This window comes from Macrotis lagotis, chromosome 1, assembly GCF_037893015.1.
Source record: "Macrotis lagotis isolate mMagLag1 chromosome 1, bilby.v1.9.chrom.fasta, whole genome shotgun sequence".
In the NCBI taxonomy this organism is placed as follows: Eukaryota; Metazoa; Chordata; class Mammalia; order Peramelemorphia; family Peramelidae; genus Macrotis; species Macrotis lagotis.
Genome location: NC_133658.1, coordinates 817,267,957 through 817,284,509, shown reverse-complemented (window position 1 = coordinate 817,284,509; position 16,553 = coordinate 817,267,957). Strand labels below are relative to the sequence as shown.

Here is a 16,553-nt window from a genome sequence, read left to right as displayed (position 1 = left end):
ATTCAACCCTTTGCTCTATCAAGATACCTGTCAAGATTCTTTTGGATCCTGACTGTCATTCAGTTTGTTAACAATCCCTCTTTGTTTTGTGTCATCTGAAAATCTTGATGAGAAAATCTGTTATACCTTTGTTTATATCATCGATTTAAATGACAACAAGAGCAGATGCCTTTCCAAGTCATACAATTCTCCATAATTATTTTTAATTGTATTTCTTCTGCTGTCTTCAAAAAGTATTCAAATGTATTGAATTTGAAGACAGAAGTCACAGCTTCAAATACTTCCTCAGACAGTAGCAAAATCATTTAACTCTCAAAGTCATAGTTTCTTCACCTACAAAATGGGTTAATAAAAACACTTGAACTGTCTCAAAGGTAAACTATGAAGCAAGTGTTCTGTAAACTTTATAGTGCTAGCTGGGGCAGCTAGGTGGTGTAGTGGATAAAGTACCAGCCTTGGAGTCAGGAGTACTTGGGTTCAAATCCGGTCTCAGACACTTAATAATTACCTAGCTGTGTGGCTTTGGGCAAGCCACTTAACCCCATTTGCCTTGCAAAAACCTAAAAAAAAAATAAAAAATAAAAAAACTTTATAGTGCTATACAAAATAATAATAAGTTGCAGTCCATTTATAACCATTAAACATTATTCCATTGTTATTTTGCTTATTTTTCTTTCTTCACAGATCAGTATTCTATGATGGTAGTTTATTGTTGTCCAACTAGAGTAGAGATTTAGTATATACTTTTTTCCAAACAATGGAAAAAAATCATTTCTGATTAACATTTTTACATTTCTCAAAAAGAGCTAGCAAACTCATTTATCTTTGCATTTTATTTCTTAGTTATAGCCTCTCTTTCTATTAAATTTTAATTTTAGATAGATGTCAACTGCAATCACTATGTAATAAGCAGTTTCTCCTGCATTATTAGGTGGTCTATGCCTTAATTTAGAATTTTTATAATTATAAGATTGAATAGAAAAATAAGAAAATAAAGTTTTCTTATAAGTAAGTTCTCTCGAGCCTGTATGAGGATGTGCCTTCCTCATGAATTTACCTTCCCCCCCCACCCACCCAAATCACCACATTCCATAGGTGATTTGGCCGCATTTCAAAGACTCCAGGAGCCAGCCACTCCTTGCAATACACAGGTAGTACTGGGGAGAACTAGCTATTCTCACAGTATTGACCTTATTCAAAGTAAAATTTTCCAGCCCCCTATGGCATTTCCTTGAAGTCTTCAAACTGCTAGACTTGTAGGCTTTTCCCATATTACTGTTAAAGGAACTCCCTCCCAACTAAATTAGCATCTAGCCTTCTCTGTTCTCCACTGATAAATACTCTGAGGCTCCAAGCATTGCATTGGCGGGAATCTCACCCATGGAGAATTGATTCTGCCTGGGACTTTTCTTTCTCTCTCTTTCTTTCTCTTTCTCTCTTTCTCTCTCTCTCTCTCTCTCTCTCTCTCTCTCTCTCTCTCTCTCTCTCTCTCTCTCTCTCTCTCTCTCTTTCTCTCTCTCTCTTTCTCTTTCTCTCTTTCCTTCTTTCTTCCTTTCTTTCCCAAACCGGGACTTAACAGAAAGGCTGGACAAGAACTTGGGATCCCCCCAGCCACGGACTGTTCAGAGTTGGTGCTCCCCTGAATTGGTGATGTTATCTTTATCTTTTTCTTCTACTTTGATTAACCCATTGTCTTTAATGTATTAGTTGCTGTATTGGATGTTATTGTAATCAATCTACTCCTTGTGTTGTGTAATTAAAATACTTTCATTTTTTACGAGTGTCAGTGAGTGTCATTTGCAGGACTGAATCCTCATTTAAAATCACAATACAAAGATAAAGATGACTATTCAGTAGTATCTATCTATTATTAGACTGGCCATGAAATACTTCTCCCTAAAGCTTCAATAGATTCTCACTTCCTAATGAAGACAGGATAAACCCTTTATCAAAAATTCAAGTGCTCTACAGTATGTAGAACCTCTCCTTATAGCCTCCTCTCACATTGGGTCACCCAATAACCCTCACATGCTCAACATTCTAATCACACTAAACTCTAACATGCCTGTTTTGTTCTTATTCTGCCCTTTCCTGCTATGCAGTGGTGGGATTCAAATAAATTAACAAGTGGTTTGCTGAACTCAACATAAAATTAAGTATTGGTTCTACCAAAAACTGGTGCAAACCATTTGGGATTCCACCACTGTTGCTATGCATGAAATGAATTCTTCAACCTTTTCCAAATGATTATACATTTTCCCTTCCTTCAAAGTAGAATTCAGATGCCACCCATCATAATGAAATAAAGACTTTGTTGACCTGAGTAACTCAAAGTCCACAAATGAATAATCTGACCCAAATTTCTCAAAATACATTGCCTAGATATCTTCTCTCTTCTCTGCATTTATATCATTCTCCACTGTAGTACAGCAATCTGTGTGTGTGTGTGTGTGTGTGTGTGTGTGTGTGTGTGTGTGTGTGTGTATAAACACACACAGTTACAGTTTGGGAAACTGAAGTATGCTAATTATTTACTAAGAAGTTAATGTGCTTTGCTGACATTTTAAGCAGAAAAGTTTGGACTTAGGAATTGTTTACTTCTTTTATGTGATTCAAGTGAGAAGAATTTAACCTGGGCCATTTTAAACATATATTTGAGAGTATTTTAATGAATAACTTATATGTTATTGAATTAGTAATTGAAGTATTTTATATTAAAAGAAAACATCAGATGGAGAACATCATTAAAAACAAACTAGATGATTTCGATTACATTAAATTAAAAAGCTTTTGCACAGACAAAAACCACTGTAACCAAGATCAAAAGAAATGTAGTAAACTGGGAAACAATCTTTACAACTAATGTTTCTGACAAAGGACTCATTTCTAAAATATACAGAGAACTGAGTCATATTTTTTTAAAAAAGCCATTCCCAATTGACAAATGGTCAAAGAATATGCAAAGACAATTTACTGATGAAACGATCAAAGCAATCCATAGTCATATGAAAAATTGCTCTAAATCATTACTTATTAGAGAAATGCAAATTAAAGCTTCTCTGAGGTACCATCTCACACCTCTCAGACTGGCCAATATGACCAGAAAGGATAATGATCATTGTTGCAAAGGTTGAGGGAAATCTGGGGCACTATTACACTGTTGGTGGAGCTGTGAACTCATCCAACCTTTCTGGAGAGCAATTTGGAACTACGCCCAAAGGGCAACAAAAATGTGCATACCCTTTGATCCAGCAATACCACTACTGGGTCTATACCCTGAAGAAATAATGAAAAAGGGTCAAAACATCACTTGTACAAAAATAATTCATAGCAGCCCTGTTTGTGGTGGCAAAGAATTGGAATTCAAGTAAATGCCCTTCAATTGGGAAATGGCTTACCAAACTGTGGTATATGTATATCATGGAACAGTATTTTTCATTAGAAACCAGGAGGGATGGGAATTCAGGGAAGCCTGGAGAGATTTGCATGAACTGATGCTGAGTGAGATGAGCAGAACCAGAAAAACACTGTACACACTAACAGCAACATGGGGGGCGAGGATCAACCTTGATGGATTGGCTCATTCTATCTGTGCAACAATCAGGGACAATTTGGGGCTGTCTGCAATGGAGAATACCATCTGTATCCAGACAGATAACTGTGGAGTTTGAACAAAGACCAAGGACTATTACCTTAAATTTGGGGGGGGGGGGGGGGGGGACGACTGACATCTTATTGTCTGATCTTGCTATCTCTTATACTTTATGTTTCTTCCTTAAGGATATGATTTCTCTCTCATCACACTCAATTTGGATCAATGTATACCATGGAAACAATTGGGGAGGGAAGTAAGATTAGGGGAAAAATTGTAAAACTCAAAATAAATAAAACTTTAATTAAAACAAAAAAAAGAAAAGAAAGAAAACATCAGATTGAAACATGTTCTAGAATAAAAATGTATTAAGTGTTTAAAGTGGCTCTATAAGGAATGAAAAGAAATGTGTTTAAAAACTGAATATATAGGAAGCCTCCATGGACATTGTTAAACTGAATCAAACTGAGTTTAAACAAATGTTAAATTGTATAAACAGTATTTACTTTTTTTTTTTTTTTTTTTTAGGATTTTGCAAGGCAATGGGGTTAAGTGGCTTGCCCAAGGCCATACAGCTAGGTAATTATTAAATGTCTGAGGCCATTTTGAACTCAAGTACTCCTGACTCCAGGGCTGGGGCTCTATTCTCTGCACCACCTAGCTGCCCTGTATTTACTTTAGATTACAAATACTCAGTCCTCTTTTTTTCTTCAATTCGTAATATTGTGTACATATTCAGGAAATATTGTATATTCTGTTTAAGCATATATATTTCTTCTCAGGAAAAAGTGTACACCCCATTTATCTTTGTACCCTAGAACAATGCTTTGTACAAAGTATTTAATGGTAATAATAATCATAATAACCAGTATTTCTGTAGTGTTTTCTGGAATATTTATATAGCTTACTTCAGTTAGCAGGGAACATAGAATTTTAAAGTATACAAATGATTCTAACATTTTGTAGATGAAGAAACTGAACTCACAAGGATTGACTTGAAGCAGGATATAGAGAAATGCACAACATCACCAAATAAGTCACTCCTTGAGGGGGTAGCCCCTATGGCATACCTATTGGAGAATATCTGAAGGGAGGTATTAAACCACTCCCCAAGCACCACCCTTGTCCCACCCACCATGGAAATGCATTTAAGCAAGGTCCCCTGAGCAGAGGTCTCTTTTTCTCTCTTTTCTTCTTTGCAATTTCCCAGCAAGATGTCTTTCTCTCTAAGCTAGACCTTCATGTTCTGATGTCACTGGAGCAATATGGTCCCAGTTCCATTTGGCCCAATTTATGTTGATCTAAGAACCTTTCTTCTCTCCTCTCCCAGGTTCCCTGCCACTTCCTTCTCCCTTCTTTCCTCTAAGTTCTTTCCTATATAGTTTCTGGGTTTGCAACTAAATTCTTTCCCAAGTCATTGTTGATTCTGTGAACTGCTTATGCTTTTGGGGCCTGTGAACTTTACAGGTCTGTGAATAAAGATCTTTTTTTTTTTTTTACAATTCTGGGCCAGTGGTGAGTTTTTTACTTCCAAGAACCCTAATCTTTCTTTGTGGAAGCCCACCCAATTTCCCTGTCATCAGACTAATTTGCCTAAGATCATATAGCAAGGAAAAAATACCTTTGGAAGAGTGGGTACTGAACTTTTTTTGTTATCTACAAAATTTGTTTCACAAATAGAGAATTTCAATTTTAAATTTAAACTTAAAAGACAGGAATAGAAACAGAATATACAATATTTCCTGAATATGTACACAATATTACGTTCTAAAGAAAAACAGGACTATTTGTAATCTAAATTAAATAAATACAGTTTAACATTTGTTTAAACTCAGTTTGATTCACTTATTCACTTTAACAATGTCACAAAGATTTCCTATATTTGATTTTTAAGCACATTTCTTTTCATTCTTTATAGTCACATTAAACACTTAATATATTTTTATTCCAAAACATGTTTCAATCTGATTTTTTTTAATATAAAATATTTCAATTACTAATTCAAGAACATTTAAGTTATTCATTAAAATACTCTTAAATATACTTAAATGGGGGTGGCTAGGTGGCGCAGTGGATAGAGCACCAGCCCTAGAGTCAGAAGTACCTGAGTTCAAATCTGGCCTCAGACACGTAATAATAATTACCTAGCTGTGTGGCCTTGGGCAAGCCACTTAACCCCATTGCCTTTCAAAAAAACCTAAAAATAAAAAATAAATAAATATATATATATATGTGTGTGTGTGTGTGTGTGTGTGTGTGTGTGTGCGCGCACGCGCGCACGCACGCGCACACACACACACTTAAATAGTTTTAAATGGCCCAGGTTAATTTCTTCTCGCTTGAAACACTTAAAAGTACCCAATTCCAAAGTCCAAACTTTGTCCCCAAAAATGCCAGCAAAGCACGTTGATTTCTTAGCAAATAATTAACATACTTCAGTTTCTCAAACTATAAGAAATATTTAATACTGGAATATACATGTTACTAACCAAAATTCAATGTATGGAGTTCATTGGTATCAATAATAGATAAAGGGAGCTCCCTCTGTCAATCTACAAGAGATTTCTCTGTGCCTGACACTATGCTACTAGCTAAAAACACAAAAACAGTACCTTTCCTCAAAAAGTTCATAGTACAACTGGAAAGACAAGAATAAAAATCATTAGGCACATACAAAATAAAAAGGGGGTAGAAGATAATCTCAAAGATGAAGGCATTAGTATCTAGAGGAAACCAAAACCTGTTTCCTACAGAAGTTAAGATTTGAGTAACACCCTTAACGTTGTGAGGGAAGAGGTTTAGAGGCAGGACATTACAGGCACAGAAGGCAGCAAATGTAAAGGACCAAAAAGGGAAGATGGCATGCCATCATATTGGCAAGCTTGGCAAAGGAGAAAAATGATAAATATTAGAGAGCTTGTAGGGGATATAGGCATAATAAAGCACTATCTATAAAGCCATTCTGAAAAAAGCAATTTGGAATGTCCAAAATTACTTTACACACCCTTTTATCCAGAGTTACCATTACCAAGCCTATATACCCTGGGTATCTCCTAAAGCTCTGTCCCCTTTTTCTCCTAATCAGTTAAGTGAAACAAAAAAGATAGAATTTAAGAAGATCCAACTTCAAATCTATCTTAAGACATTGATTTAGCTTTGAGACCCTGAGAAAATCAGTTTCCTCAGTTTCAGTTTCCTCATCTGTAAAATGTGGATAATAATTAGTACCTACTTCCACAAAGCTTTGTGAAACCTTAAAAGCACTATATAAAATGCTAATGGTGATGACAATAATTATGATGATGTCTTTATAATTGAATTCTAGAGGTTTTCCCATCCCTCCTAATCTGATCACCTCTTTTTTTGTTACATTACCCTTTCTCTGAACTCCATGAAATCAATCCTTCCAAAATCTAGAAAGAAAAGCATGCAGGAAAGCTGAAGGGAGTTAAGCACATAGATTAAAAAAAAAAAAGCCATAAGATGAGCAATTGTGAGAGAGCACTGGAATCTTGGGCTCCAGAGAAGGAGGAGAAAGAAGAGGAGGGGAGTAAATCTGAAATTGAGATAGTAGATAACATAGAGAAGGAAAAGCCTTTTCAAGTCAGAATCTTAATACAAAGGAAAAGAAAGATGCAGAAAGGAAAAATGAGACCCGCCCAAGGTAATGCTCCCCTAGTGGAGAAAATCTAAGAGATCTGTCCAAACAATTCAAGCAGGAACCACAAGAATCTATCTAGACCTTTCTGGTTAGTCAGGATGTGGGATGCAAGGGCAGACAGAATGTTCCTTTCACCAACAGAAGCAAATATCCTAAACAGAAAAAATAAATTAGTAAGAGAAATGACTCACAAAGGCCCACAGAAGGAAGCCAGGGAATAATGCGGACAGATGTATTGGCTATAGGGGTTCCTCAGGAGGAAATAACCAGACAACTGAAAGTGGTATTCCTAGATGGATAGAAGAAATTCCCACGGAACATGAAGGAATCAACTGCTTCCCCAGAGGAATAGAGGGACCAGGGGTGGATGCTCCCAGCCACTTTGGGATAGCCAGGGTCATCTCTATCATAGGGCCATAGAGGCATTCATAGAGACCCCACGTTCCTGTTACCATATATTGAGTCCCCAAGAACAAACAGCATCTGCTTTGATAAGACACTGGTGCAGAACTCACAATGCTCTATGGGAACTCCAAGAAACATCCTGGCTCCCAGGTAGAAGAGTAGAGGAATCCTGTTACGGTAAAACAAACTAAACTGAAACTGAAAATAGGAGATTTACTACTCAAAAAAATACATGGTTTATATCAATGGGGAGTAGATATATTACAAAACTATTAACTTTAGCCACCTTAGTTGATGAGTTCCACTTCCAGGCTAGAGAGGTGAAATCATTGAGTCATACACAATGGGAGTCAATGAGTTTCCCCATCCTCCAGAAAGTTACTATCAAACAGTGCTGCCTATGAGGAGGTGAGAATGACATAACTGGAATCATAAAAGAACTAGAGAAGGTAGGGGTCATCAAACTATTCCCTACTTTTCCCATTTTTTTTAAAAAAAATCACAATTCTAAATTGAAATAATCACTTCCTTCCTAGGGGTTCCTATTTCTCTCTTCTTTGTAATTACCATCTACCCCTCTTTTCTATCACAATCAGGTTCAAAATATTCATTCCCTTTGCCCTTCTTCCACCTTTTGAAGGATAAAATTATCACTGTGCATTATAATTAAAAATATCCTATAATCTAATTATTCTGGGAAACCCCCTTTGAAAATGGCAAAATCAATGCAGCAAACTGGGACAAATACGAAGTCAGAAGAAAACTACAAAGGACCCAAAAGTCAAAGGAAAGATATATAGCAAGTATAAGCATATTAACAACAATGACTTCTACATAAGAAGCAGAAGAAAAGACAAACATGTACAGGTGTGTGAGTGGAAAAATCTAAGCTAGTTACCCCATATAGTACAATGGAATAGCAGGCGAAAAGTCTGTTACACTATCATCCATAAAATATTTATTAAAATATCAAATAGTTCTATAATTCATGGGAAATATTCTGGGAAAAAAATGGATAAGAATTACTAGAAATGAGAAAGGGTAGATGAACTGTGATGTCACTAGTGTAAGAAGTGCCATGAAATTCATGAAATAATGAATGATTAACAGCACTAAAGTATTATATCCAAAAACCTTGAAGTAAGAACCATATGGAGAGATATTTTTAAACCACAGGAAAAAGTCCTGGATAATATAGCCTTATCTGTAGATTTTGTATTCACTATGTAAAAGCAAAAGCAAAATTCCCAGACATAAATCCATAACAGTAATCTTCATATTCAGAATTGATGATCAATAATTTTCAAGATTATTTTGCACAAAGTACTTCAACTACTACTCATCTATTCCAAAAATACTAAATGACTATAGCTTTGAGACAATATTTAATTGCTATTTTATAAAAAAAATGATGAAGTACAGAAGAACTACTCCTGGGAACACATCTACATGATAGAGAAATAACATCTATACAGAGAAATTAACAAGATGAATCATGTAAATAAAAATTCTTAACCATAAGTTTAATTTTTATAACATTTTAAAGAACAGTTTCTTGTTATCTTAAAGTAAATTCACCACATCTATAGCTAAGATGGCAGATCTAAAAGTAGCTCCATTACATTAGTACCTGTTTTTTATTGAATAACTTGCCTTAAGCTTTTAATGAAGCACCAAAGACTAAAATCAAATGAAAAATCAACTATTAGTAATGATAAATCTTATCCTTCCCATAATGCAAATAGATTGTTAACTTCAAAGAAATATCATCAGTTATGTTAATTCTCCCTAAAAATTATGACACCATTTGAAGCAATCTAAGTGTCAGCAATTAATAAAGATTAGTATACTTAATTTTGAACAATTTATTTCTCATGTGATTATACTATTAAGAAGACATTGTAAAATCAATATGCAGAAATATACATGTAAAAATTTTCTGGGAAAAAATATCCATTATCTAGCAAGTTGCAATTTTTCTATTAGTAACAAACACTCTGCTATACAATTGCAAAAATTATTTCTTTCCGGTAATAGACATCTTTAACTAAAAAAGAAAAGTTATTTCAGAATAAGAAAAACACAATTTGGACACTTTAAAAATACCTAGAAGTCAAGTTTGCCCCCTTTCATAAGAATATAGTAATTTTGTTTGGTGTCTTTTATTTCTGGGTTGAAATTTAAAACCACAACTTTTATTGCTGGTTGTTTTCTAAGATGTTGTCTCTTGCAATTTAGTAGTTATCTCTATTGCTACTTTTTCTTTCTAGACTATAGCTACTCTTTAAAGTGATTAGAATACCATGGGTTTTAAATTTTAAAATTATTTAAATATTTTTCTTATAATACCATCAAGCAAAACACTGTCTCTCTGAAGGAGACCCTGAAGGTCATTTAATCCAGGGCCCTCCATTTATAGTTGAGGAAACTGAATTCAGGGAGGTTGAATAACCTAGAATGGGTTAGATGAGGATGTGAAACCTGGTCTTTTGTATAAAGTCAGTAGTTTGAGGCAGCTAGGTGGTGCAGTGGATAGAGTGCTGGCCCTGGAGTCAGGAGGACCTGAGTTCAAATCCAACCTCAGACGCTTACTTAGGTGTATGACCTTGGGAAAATCACTTAACTCCTTGCAAATCACTGCACTGCCTTGCAAAAAGCCAAAAAATAAAATAAAATAAATAAAATAAAGTCAGTAGGTCCTATGCCAAACTGTGGCCTCATTTTGTAACTAAATCATTTGCAGCAATAATCAACACTTTGGAAAATTCTCATAAGATTATATTCAATCATACCATCACAATATTTTACAATCAGGAAAATAAATCTTATAAAATCAAATTATTGCCAAATTAATTAACTTATACTAAAGAAGATGAGAATTCAAATGTACCAAATCTCTAATTTTTCAGGAAGCGAAAATCAACACATATTAGCATTCTACAGTTTTGCAAAAAAGAAACATTGGAACTTCAAATAAATTTAATATTGAATAAAAATATTTGCAAAGGATAAAAACCATTTTTGTCAACAGAAGAAACTCAATAAAATCACAATAAATAATATGCAGAAACTGCTATTGGGGGAATCAATTTAAAAATCAACTGCTCCAAAAAATATAGATACAATATACCTGCTTTTTCTTTCAATAAGAATGGCCACATAAGAAGCTGGTAAAGCAGCACCAAAGCCAGGACTCCAGGAGTAGAATTTTCCAAGTATCTTCCTAAAATTCAAATTGAAAGTTTATATAAAAACAAAATCAAATCTGATCATTACAAACTATTAAAAATTTGAATTTCACTGATAAAGTCATTTTTACACTTTAAAATATCATTGAAGCAAGTATTTTTTTCATACGTAACTAGTTTCAAGCATAACTTTATGGCTAAAAAGAGAAACATTCATAACCTAATATGATTCAAATTCAACATAAGCATTGACATTTTTATAGGCACTTGAAAATATAAAAATGAAATTTGCTTTAAATTTGCTTTGGCTCAGAAAGAATTTTCCTCTCAGAAATTGTTTTGTATATATTTTATATTTAACTTTCTTCATTTTTCCTACAATAAAATGTAAGCTCTTAAGAACTTGGACTATTTCTTTTTTATTGTTATTGTATACCAAGAAACTAAGAGTCTGGCACATAGACCATGCTTAATTGATGCTTATTAGGTGCTAATGAATGAATTAATGAATGGAATGGATTACAGTCCCTTCCCTAAGGAAACTTTCAATATCCCTGAAGTACATATACAAGAATGATACAAGCTGGATTATGAAATGGGCAACCTCATAAAAAAAAAGTTATAAAGAAAATTTGAAGAAAGAAAAATCAATCATTCAGGATGGAGGCAAGGACAGAGAGAAGACAGAATCTGAAGTGACAGAAGGAAAAAATGAACTCTGATGAGGATTTAGAAAGTATATTCTAAGCATGGAAAAAAGACAATAAGAATGCAGAGGATTAAGAGAATGCAATAGAAGGTCAAAAAAACATTTAGTAACTGGCATAGTTACAATGCAGAAATAGAGAACATGAAAGAAGTAATGTGAAATATTCCTTAAAAAGAAAAGAAAAATTGGACTGTGAAAGCAAGATACCATGTTAAGAAGTTATGGCATAGGAAGAAGGGAGAAAACAGATAAATATTTTGAATTTCTTTGATTCATAAAAGCTAAGAAAAGTAATTTATACTTTATTTGCATCAGTAATCATTTAATGTGTATTTATTAAATGGCTATCATATGTCGCAAACACAAACACACTCTGTGTGTGTGTGTGTGTGTTGTGTGTGTGTTTGTGTGTGTGTTAGGTACTAGAGCTACCAAATACAAAGTGTCTCAGTTCAAGGAGTTATTTTTATCATGCCAAGCATAACTGGTACACAAAAAATGAAATGCAAAATCCCTACCAGGAAATACAAAGTAATCTGGGGTGGGAAAAAGAAGGGAAGATGAGAAAAGGTCTCATCCAGAGGTAGCACCTGAATTTGCTAAGAAGTAAAGATGAAAAGGAACTGAACTACAGCCCTAAGGGACAGGTCACTAAAGGCCCAGAAAAGGGATGAAATGCCATGCACTGGGAATAAATTTAGCAGCCTGTCTCAAACAGAGCTCATGTAGAGAAATAATGTGTAATAGTAGAGAACCAGTTATAAATGCCAAACTGAGTAGAAGGCTGTATTTTAACCGAGAAGCAAAAGAGAAATCTCTGGAATTTCAAAAGCAAGGTACAACATGACCCCAGTTATACTTCAAATAGTCAGCAGTACAGAAAATAGACTGAAGAGGGAAAGGAATGGATGAAAACAGAACAAGAATGGTAGTGCTCTCAATACACATAGGAAAGTTAGGAAGAGGGATAGGTTCAGAAGAAAAGATAATGAGCTCCGTTTTGGGGATTCCTATGGGACATCTATTTAAGTCGGATAATCATTTGGTGATATAGGATGAGAATTTAGGAAAAAGTATTACAGAAGAATTAAGCAAATTTCAGGAGGCACATGCGTTGGAATTGAGGGATGAGGAGTATAGAGTTGAAGGAGACAGAAGCAAGAAAGCTGGCATTTAGTATGTGGAATAGGCTTTGTACAAGAGTAGTTGAGTGAGTGGTTAGGTGGCAGAGTAGATATAGTACCAGCTCTGGAGTCCAGAGTACCTGAGTTCAAATCCGGCCTCAGACAATAATTACCTAGTTGTGTGGCCTTGGGCAAGCCACTTAATCCCATTTACCTAGCAAAAAAAGAAAAGAAAAAGGAGTAGATGAGGGTCAAAACTATGAGAGAATAATAATAGGGGGCAGAAGTATACAAACAATTGAGGCATGAGTATGGATAATTAGACAAAGGTCGACTGAGGAAAGGAAGTAATTGATTGCTAATTAAGTTGGTCTTGGCAAGGAGAGGGTCTATCTAGTAAAGGAGGGAAGAATGAGAGATGGTGTCAAGGTATTGTGGGATGAAGAGCATGAAAAAAGAGAACTCATAACTAATCACCTCTCTCAGTAATATATGAGGCAAGTTACTGAATTGAAACAGAGGAGGGGACCAAGCATAGTGCCACATATCCGTTAATCACTTGAGTTTAAGATTTCTAAGCTACAGCAATGTTTATCAGGTATCCACACTAAATCTGGTAACAAAGAGTGAACCATCTATGTCAGAAATGGACTAAATTAAAGTTTCTATATCATTTACCAGTGAAACCAAGTTGGCTGCAAATGATCAGCGCACTGCAGTCTAGATAAGATAGGGAGACCAAATTTCAAAACATAATAATAAAAAGGAGAAGGGAGAAAGAAATAGGTTTATGTGGGAAGTTTGAAGGGAAAGAGAAGGACTGTAACAGCTGCATCATACTATACAGAGAATGTTAGTTTCAAAGATAGTAGAAGGGGTGTAGTTCATAAGCTCTATCTTCAAACCTAATGTATCACTACTCATCTCATTAAAGAAGGACCTGTTAGCTAGGTTCTGTTACCTAGAAAATGAACAAATACAAATAAGATCTTATTTTTAGAGCCAGTAGATGCTGCTAAATAGAATAAAGAAAAATTCATAATAATAAAGAAGAGGCACAAATAGAAAATAATTTCAGATAAAAGTAGGGGAGAAATGCAGCAAAAAAACTAAATAAGGGTTTCTGATTATTTTAAAACACAGTCAAGACGATGATGTGATGGCATATTAACATTAATATAATTTTTTAGATTTGTACAACACTTTACATAAATTATCTTATTTGGTCCTCAGAATATAATTATTAATATCCATATTTTTCACACAAGAAAAATTAAGTTACTTGTCCCAGGGTCACATAGCAAATATATATTTGAGAAAAGATTTGAATTCACTTACTATAACTTCCAAGTCAACTATGCCTCAGTGGATTGGAAAAATTGTAAATATTGTAAAAATATTCTTTCAAGGACATTATAAGCATGACTGAAGGGCAATTTGCATGGAAAAAAATCCTAAGAAAGCATATGATCAAACATCAAATAATAAATACTACTTGGCAGGAAAAAATCAACACATCTACAACATAAATCAAGAAGCTGAAATGTATCAATTCCCCTAAAACAGGATTCCTAAACAAAAAATTAGAAAAGTTTTAACATAATTTGAATAAAGTTCTAATTTTTATAATCTTTTTATCTAATTCTTTTTTCTGGGAAGATGAAAAATCCAAGCCAGAATTCCTCCTCTATCATAAAAGTCAGAGGGGAGTTAAAAGGGAGTTAAGCCACTGAAAGATGATCAGAAATTTTAAAAGAATAACCAAACTCAATGAATCACCTAAAGGAACAATATGTGATGTAACATTTATCATAAGTATTCTATATTCTCATGACTTTAAAGGATTCACATGACAGATCAAAATGCTACAATAGCAAGTCATTATTATTATGTTTAAAACCTATTTATTATTTAACTTTGAAGGTTAAATTTAACATATCAGCAAGTATTAACAAAGTATCCATATAAAAATAACCTTTTTCTTATCAGAATAAATCCTTCCACAATTTCTAGTTGGTCTGGGGTTGATTTTAGCAATTAAATAAGAAACGGGAATAAAATCAATTATTTTTTGGCCAAATCAAAGTTCAGAGTTCAATTATTTTAGCTAGCAAATTACAAAAGGCTTTTTGGGTACTCAATTTTCAATTAGAATTAGAAGGAACCAAAAAAAAAAATGAAAGTACTAATATGGATATAAAACAAAGGTCCAAAGTTTGTTAAAGTTCTGTTAAACTCTAGGGTTTAAGTATGTCATTTGACCCATGCTCCATATTCAACATGTATAAATACAGGAATAGAATTATTGTGCTAACCCAGCAGGGAATTTCAATAATCTGCAGCAAATATTTTAAGACTGTTAAAAGTGAGGAATGAGGGAATGGGAGAAGCTATAGCTTTTTGTCATTTAAAAGAAAAGGATTCCTGAGTAAAACGACTAATTGACAAAGATGTACCACAGGGTTTACAGATGGGTATTAATTGCATTTCTTCTGCTGATGTCAACCATATCAAACAGAGTCTAGCTGATCCTAAGCAAAACGAATCAAGACCAAAATCCACATCACTAGGTTTCAAACAAGAGTTTGAAATCAATTCAGTTGTTTCACTACAAACAGACTCATCTGTATCATGGATAACTGTTTTAATTTCCTCATCTGTAAAAAGGATAGTTAAAAAATGCCTAATCAAGTTCTTGTGATATATATATATATATATATGTGTGTGTGTGTGTGTGTGTGTGTGTGTGAATGATGCACTAGGGCATGTCATTACTACTAGAAAGTGATTCCTGTTGGCAGTTATCTATTCTCATTATAATCTAAATTCTCATTGTACTTTATTCAAAGCATAGACTCAGTTTAAGATTTCTTTGAGATTAGTAAATTGCATTTTACTGATTAAAAACTGTTTTTAATGACTTACAACAATATCACATGAACATTTCTGCTTCATTTCAGTTTTAAGACAATCATTTGCATAAACTTTCAATAATGATTCTGAGTACCAACCTTAAAATGCAAAAGAAAGCCATATATAAGGCTCCATTTGCTGTCAGAAATGAAGCGGATTGTATGATCTCAGGTAGTAGTTTGTGTAAATAATACTCTAGTTTTCGTTTCCGGAGGATTGCTGCAATCTGAAGAGAGAAAGATTATTAATACAGTACAGATTTTCTCCTTTTTAATTATCCTATGTGGGAATTACTAACAATGTAAATCACTATGTCAAAAAAGAGTCCATGAAAATTTTGAGGACTCCAAAATAGCATTTTTTATATTAAATATAATAAGAATTAATTTTATATTTTAATTTGAAAATTAATGATAATGATAATTTTCCCTAAAAGCTTAATAAATAAAACATTTTACTTCACTAAACCTTAACTCAAATAGTCAAAATGAAAAATAAAGAATACTAAATAAAAATATACAAAACTATATATATATATAAGACCAGAAACTATAGTTCAAAGTAAAACTTTGTAATCTTTGATAATTTGTAATCTTGCTAACTATGGATTTTGCCTTAAACAAATTTCTCTTTAACTAGACATTATGGGGAAGAGATATTAAAGAAGGAAAAAGAAACAAAAAGGAGAATTAAATCAAATTTATCAACAGTGGTTAATTAGAGAAATTGTTCAAGAATATCAAGATATAAAAATATCTAATATATTATTTGAAAATAGGGCAGCTAGGTGGCAAAGTCAATAGAGCTCTTAGCCTGGACTTAAGATCTGAATTCCAATCTGTCCTCAGACACTTACCAGCAAGGTAACTAGGTAGCACAGTGGTTTGACTCTTACTAGCTATGTCTCCTTGGGCAAGTTAAGTAAACCTGATTGCCTCACATCCAAATGCATCTCCAATTG

At 33.8% G+C, this 16,553-nt stretch overlaps 1 protein-coding gene across 5 annotated transcripts in view; it reads right to left on the bottom strand.

The window, feature by feature from the left end:
• Positions 1-16,553, bottom strand: part of TMEM135 (transmembrane protein 135) — a 336,711-nt gene that overhangs the window by 272,407 nt on the left and 47,751 nt on the right. For 4 of the 5 annotated variants that reach the window (XM_074217067.1, XM_074217068.1, XM_074217069.1 and 1 more), the window contains exons 2-3: positions 15,691-15,818; positions 10,789-10,881 (exon numbers count right to left, since the gene is read on the bottom strand). The exons of the other annotated variant lie outside the window; for it this stretch is intronic. In XM_074217067.1, coding sequence (XP_074073168.1) covers positions 10,789-10,881; positions 15,691-15,818 — 221 coding nt within the window. The remainder of the gene's footprint in view (positions 1-10,788; positions 10,882-15,690; positions 15,819-16,553) is intronic. 5 annotated transcript variants of the gene reach the window in all.